General features: G+C 46.4%; 1 protein-coding gene across 1 annotated transcript; it reads left to right on the forward strand.

The window, feature by feature from the left end:
- Positions 1 to 2,984: 2,984 nt before the first annotated feature.
- On the forward strand, positions 2,985 to 4,286 carry LOC309548404 (uncharacterized protein; the record flags this gene model as incomplete). Its single annotated transcript, XM_082248343.1, has 1 exon — positions 2,985 to 4,286. One exon carries the CDS (start codon positions 2,985 to 2,987, stop codon positions 4,284 to 4,286), a length of 1,302 nt encoding a protein of 433 aa, XP_082104469.1.
- Positions 4,287 to 7,067: the final 2,781 nt, after the last annotated feature.

Genomic DNA, 7,067 nt, shown 5'->3' on the forward strand with positions numbered 1-7,067 from the left:
GTACAACATACAGGGGTATACAATGTACAACATACAGGAGTATACAATGTACAACATACAGGGGGTATACAATGTATAACATACAGGGGGTATACAATGTACAACATACAGGGGTATACAATGTACAACATACAGGAGTATACAATGTACAACATACAGGGGGTATACAATGTACAACATACAGGGGTATACAATGTACAACATACAGGGGGTATACAATGTACAACATACAGGGGGTATACAATGTACAACATACAGGGGGTATACAATGTATAACATACAGGGGGTATACAATGTACAACATACAGGGGTATACAATGTATAACATACAGGGGTATACAATGTACAACATACAGGGGGTATACAATGTACAACATACAGGAGTATACAATGTACAACATACAGGGGGTATACAATGTATAACATACAGGGGGTATACAATGTACAACATACAGGGGGTATACAATGTACAACATACAGGGGTATACAATGTACAACATACAGGAGTATACAATGTACAACATACAGGGGGTATACAATGTACAACATACAGGGGTATACAATGTACAACATACAGGGGGTATACAATGTACAACATACAGGGGGTATACAATGTACAACATACAGGGGTATACAATGTACAACATACAGGGGTATACAATGTACAACATACAGGGGGTATACAATGTACAACATACAGGGGTATACAATGTACAGTTAACAACAAACACACACACATCATAGGTTGAACTGGATGGACTGATGTCTTTTTTAAACCTCACTAACTATGTATCTGTGACCGGCTCTTCTGGACATATATATACTGTATATACACACTTACCGGTCACTTTATTAGGCACACCTTTCTAGTATTGGGTTGGACCCTCTTTTGCCTTCAGAACTGCATTCAATTCTTTATCTCATAGATTCAGCAAGGTGTTTCCCTCTCCCCGCTCAAACATGCACTGGTTACCCCCATACTTAAAAATTCCTCACTAGACCCCGCCTGTTTGAATAACTTAACACCCATTTCCCTGCACCCGTTTGCCTCCAAGCTTCTTGAACACAACCCTATGAGTTGCTACCTCACTAACAACAACCTTCTCAATCTCCTACAGTCCAACTTCCACAGCATTCCATTGAAACTGCCCTACTAAAACTGCTGAAACCCGTGGCCAGTACTCCACTCCCTTGGCCTCCGTGACTCTGCTCTTTCCTGGTTCTCCTCCTACCGATCTCTGAGCACTTTGTGTCACATACAACGCCATCTCCTCTGCTCCTCTTTCTGTTGGGGTACCCTAGGGCCCTGGCCTTGGGCCCCGCCTATTCTCTCCCTATACCTCTTCCCTGGGCCAGTTAATAGCCTCCCATGGATTCAAATACACCTCTATGCTGAAAACACCCCCTTCTAGCTCTCGGCTCTTCAACTAACCACCTCACTCTTCTCACGCATCGCAAATTTATTGAGCGACATACCAGTATGGATGTCACTCCACTTCCTCAAACTTCGACCTCCTCGATCCCCTCCTCATGACTTTACCATTGAAATCAACAGCCCAACCATTGGTCTCTCCACACATGCCAGGGTGCTCAGTGTAATCCTAGACTCTGGCCTCTCCTTCAGCTAAATCTTGCTGCCTTAACATCCACTGCATCTCCAGAATTTGCCCCTTCCTGACTAATGACACCACAAAACAACTTATTCACCCCCTGGTTATTTCCCGCCTCGACTATTGCAACTCTCTCCTCACTGGCCGAACTTTACACAGCCTATCCCCCTTCAATCTATTATGAATGCTGCCGCTAGACTTTTACACCTTACTCACTAATCCTTGACTGCTTCCTCTCTCTGCCAATCCCTCCACTGAACTCCATTCAGTGTCCTCCACCCCTCTCTGCCAATCCCTCCACTGGCCTCCATTCAGTGTCCTCCACCCCTTTCTACCAATCCCTCCACTGAACTCCATTCAGTGTCCTCCACCCCTCTTTGCCAATCCCTCCACTGGCCTCCATTCAGTGTCCTCCACCCCTCTCTGCCAATCCCTCCACTGGCCTCCATTCAGTGTCCTCCACCCCTCTCTGCCAATCCCTCCACTGGCCTCCATTCAGTGTCATCCACCCTTCTCTGCCAATCCCTCCACTGGCCTCCATTCAGTCTTCTCCACCCCTCTCTAACAATCCCTCCACTGGTCTCCATTCAGTGTCCTCCACCCCTCCCTGCCAATCCCTCCACTGCCTTCTATTCAGTGTCCTCCACCCCTCTCTGCCAATCCCTCCACTGGCCTCTATTAAGTGTCCTCCACCCCTCTCTGCCAATCCCTCCACTGGCCTCCATTCAATGTTCTCCACCCCTCTCTACCAATCCCTCCACTGGCCTCCATTTAGTGTCACGCTGTCAGTATAAGGAAAGAAGAAGGCGATAATCGGCTCGTGTTTACTTCTGTGATCAGCCTTTTACTCTGATTTGTGATCAGCAGAGTCGGTAGGGGGCGCATGGGCAGCAGGATCACTGGAGGACGTCCATGTACGCCCTCCCTGCAAAGTAGCTGTCTTTCGGATATAGCGCGGGCAGAAGCTGGTTAAAAAAATATTTGATCATTTAAAAGAAAAAAAAAAGTAAATCACAACTTTAATTTAGCCATATTAAGAGATAGGGCTTTCTGTTTTATTGGACTTTATTTATTTTTTTATTATTATTCCTATAGGTGGATTGACGAATCAAGTTTTCAGTTAAGTTGGCCTCCAGACACCCAACTGAGTCACATGGAAAATGAGCCAAATGGGTGAAAGGCTTTACTACAGTTCACTGGAGGGTTTACACGGGACACAAGCCGTATCCGTGTTCTACATGTCATACATGTTATGAATACTCTTACAATACTGATCAAGTCTTAAAGGCCAATAGAAGTAATTTCAGCGTTCTGGACGTGACACTGTATTTACGGTAAAGGACAACCCATGCAAGTTATTTGGAAGGTTTTACAATGAAGGCAACACATGTCAGACACCAGAAGGTTCACAATGGAGAGAAGACACATAAGTGTTCTGAATGTGACAAAGCTTTTAGAGTGAAGGCAAAGCTTGTCATACACCTAAGAGTTCACACTGGAGAAAGGCCATATCCATGTTCTGAATGTGACAAAGCTTTTAAAGTAAAGTCAGCTCTTGTCAAGCATGAGAGGATTCACACTGGAGAGAAGCCATATCCATGTTCTAAGTGTGACAAAGCTTTTATAGATAAGTCAACTCTTACCATCCATGAGCGAATTCACACTGGAGAGAGGCCATATCAGTGTTCTGAATGTGACAAAGCGTTTACAAGGAAGAAGGATCTTATCATACACCAAATGATTCACACTGGAGCGAGGCCATTTAAGTGTTCTGAATGTGACAAAACGTTTACAAGGAATAAAGAACTTCTCATACATGAAAAGATTCACACTGGAGAGAAGCCACATCAGTGTTCGGAATGTGACCAAGCTTTTACAACGAAGGTGAAACTTGCCAGACACAAGAGTCATCACACTGGAGAGAGGCCATACCAGTGTTCTGAATGTGATAAAGCTTTTGCACTAAAGTCAACCCTTATCAACCACCAGAAGGTCCACACTGAAGATAAGCCATATCACTGTTCTGAATGTGACAAACATTTTACAGGGAAGACGGATCTTTTTAAACACCAGTGGATTCACACTGGATTGAAGCTGTATCGGTGTCCTGAATGTGGCAAAGCTTTTCCAGGGAAGTCCCATCTTATCATACACCAGAGGATTCACACTGGAGAGAAGCCATTTCAATGTTCTGAATGTGGTAAAGCTTTTACACAGAAGGCCAATCTTATTGCCCACCAGAGGATCCACACTGGAGAGAAGCCCTATCAGTGCTCTGAATGTGATAAGATGTGTGTTTGCAAAAGCTTTATCAGACGCCAGAGAGCTCACACTGGAGAGAAGCCCTATCAGTGTTCTGAATGTGGTAAAGCTTTTAACAAAAAGACTAATCTTATCCGACACCTGAGGATTCACACTAGAGCAAAGCCATTTCAGTGTTCTGAATGTGATGAAGCTTTTCCACATAAGTCGGCTCTCATCATACACCAAATGGGTCACGCTGGAAAGAATCCTTATCAATGTTCTGAATGTGGTAAAACTTTTGTAGGGAAGAGAGATCTTATCAGACACAGGAGAGTTCACACTGGAGATAAGCCACATCCATGTTCTCAATGCGATGAAGCTTTTAAAGAGAAGTCCAGCCTTATCAGACACCAGATGCTCCACACTACATAGAAACTAGGGCTGCGCATCTTCACTTACCTCACGATTCGATGCGATTATGATTATTAGGGTCGCGATTCGATTCTGCGATGCATCACGATGCATCACGATTACTATGGGGACCCTTTTCTAAAGGGGGATCTATGGGGACCCTGCTCTAAAGGGGGATCTATGGGGACCCTTCTCTAAAGGGGATCTATGGGGACCCTGCTCTAAAGGAGATCTATGGGGAGCCTGGGCCTGCCCTAAAGGGGATCCAGGGGAACTGAGCTCTAAAGGGGGATCTATAGGGACCCTGCTGTAAAGGGGGATCTATGGAATAGATCCCCTTTAGTGCAGGGTCACCATAGATCCCCCTTTAGAGCAGGCCAGCATCCCCAGAGATCCCCCTTTAGTAGAGCAGGTCCCCCCATAGATCCCCCTTTAGTAGAGCAGGTCCCCTCATAGGTCCCCCTTTAGAGCAGGCCACATCAGGTTAGAAGAGCTACCTGATGCTAGTTGTAGTACTGTAGGCCCTGGTAAGGAGGAATGCTGGGCTCTGTAGTCCCCCTAGTTGTAGTATAGCAGGCTCTGGTAAGGAGGAATGCTGGGCTCTGTAGTCCCCCTAGTTGTAGTATAACAGGCCCTGGTAAGGAGGAATACTGGGCTCTGTACAGAGCTACAGAGCCCAGCATTCCTCCTTACCAGGGCCTACTGTACTACAACTAGGGGGACTACAGAGCCCAGCATTCCTCCTTACCAGGGCCTACTGTACTACAACTAGGGGGACTACAGAGTCCAGCATTCCTCCTTACCAGGGCCTACTGTACTACAACTAGGGGCACTACAGAGCCCAGCATTCCTCCTTACCAGGGCCTGTTATACTACAACTAGGGGGACTACAGAGTCTGTAGTAGTCCCCCTAGTTGTAGTATAACAGGCCCTGGTAAGGAGGAATGCTGGGCCCTGTAGTGCCCCGACTTACCAGGAAGCAGAGCTGCAGCCAGTTGTGGGTGAAGTAGCGGTAGGTGTATGGAGTAGGGCTCGGACAGGTACGGGGGTGATGAGCCTCATGTCGGGAATTTGGAGCTCGGACTCGTGCAGTGCACGGTACAGGCGGTCCCCATGCGGTCAATTCGGGCTGTCTGTCGAGAACCGCACCGCTACCAGAAGTGTACTGAGCTGGGAAGGCCGCGACTTCGGGCGGCCGGGCTGTCAGAGTGGGCGGTCGGGCAGCAGCGTGTTAAGTGGGCGTGCCATGTGTATCCCAGGGCCAGAGAGAGCACTGATAGCTCCGCACTCCTCTCCTCTCCCGCGCCGCGAGGAGGAGCTCCGTGTTCCACAAGCCCGGCCAGCACCACCATGTCACTTCTGTCCCCGCCCCCGGAACTGACGTCATTAGGTAATCGATTTTTCAATCACCCCGAATCGATGCAGAATCGTGAAGGGTCGCATCACGATTCATCGATTCGGCGATTATATTCAGCAGGCCTAATAGAAACCATATCAGTGTTCTGAATGTGTCAAAGCTTAAACAGATAAAACAAACCTGATCGGACACCGGAGGATTCACAATCTTCAACTGCAGGGAGATAACTCTTGGAGAAGGGGGATGGTAAAGGGGTAGCAGCTAAATCGCAATGAAAGAGTTAGGGGTGACTTATCTGTTCCACATCCCATGTCCTCTCCCAAGCTAGTTTGAAGGTAAAAAGGTCTAATGCTACTTTGACCAAACAAAATTGACAAATGCAATGAATTGAGTGCTTTACCCATCACGTAGACTTCTTGGAAGTCTCTCAATTTTTTTAGATCTTTTTTTTTTAGACAAGTACCAATGCTTGTTTTTTTTTTTCTTTCCTCATGATCCTCATCATTCTTTTGCTTATGGAGCTTTGGCTCAAGATATTTTGCATTTAAATCATAAACTAGCTGATGTCTACCTTCCATGTTCCACCTCCACTCAGTGATGACAAAATTCAAGGCAGATCTGCAGCCAGAACACCAACCAAAAGGAGTCACTATTGGGTCAAAAGACCGCTCCCTAAACTGGTTAGGCCTTCCACCAGGGAGTCTCTTGTTTGCTGTTTTATGGGATGTGTTTGACAGCACCCCTTAGGCCCCGTTGGCCGATTGTGTATTGTCCGGTTCTTCCACAAGTCCAGGCGTTCAATCCGATGAAGATTGGATGTCCTCATTATCTGGCTTCTCTGTCCGGCTATTGTTCATCTACATAAACGAAAAATGCTTTGCTACAAATCACACAATACAACTGCAAGAGATCTGAAATGAACACATTGGTCTGACCATATTCCTCCAACTTCTTCTGGGGGGGGGGCTGACATTTCTCTGATTGTGATTTCCTTCCATGATTTCTGAGTGGACAGATCTCTACTCCTGGTAACGTGTGCTTGAGGAGAACACTTTTCATCTCTAGAAACTCTACTATGTAGCAGTAAATGGGCAAAATGTAAAATAACATAAATGATACAACATGTCCATAACAAAGTGCGTTTTCTTTATCTGAGTTTAGATGTCCAGTAAAAGCGTCAGCTGGAGGGGTTGAGACCATGGCTGGGACAAAGAATGGGGATAGCAGAAGGGGCAGCTGCCTTGGATGCATACTCCTGACCACTGCACTCCATACACCATCTTCTCCTGACTCCTGCACTCTATAGGCTATACTGTAATTACATGCACCTGACCACTGCACTCCATACACGATCCTCTCCTGACTCCTGCACTCTATAGGCTATACTGTAATTACATACTCCTGACCACTGCACTCCGTACATGATCTTCTCCTGACTCCTGCAC

Source organism: Pelophylax lessonae, assembly GCF_965119305.1.
Source record: "Pelophylax lessonae genome assembly, chromosome: 2".
Classification (NCBI taxonomy): Eukaryota; Metazoa; Chordata; class Amphibia; order Anura; family Ranidae; genus Pelophylax; species Pelophylax lessonae.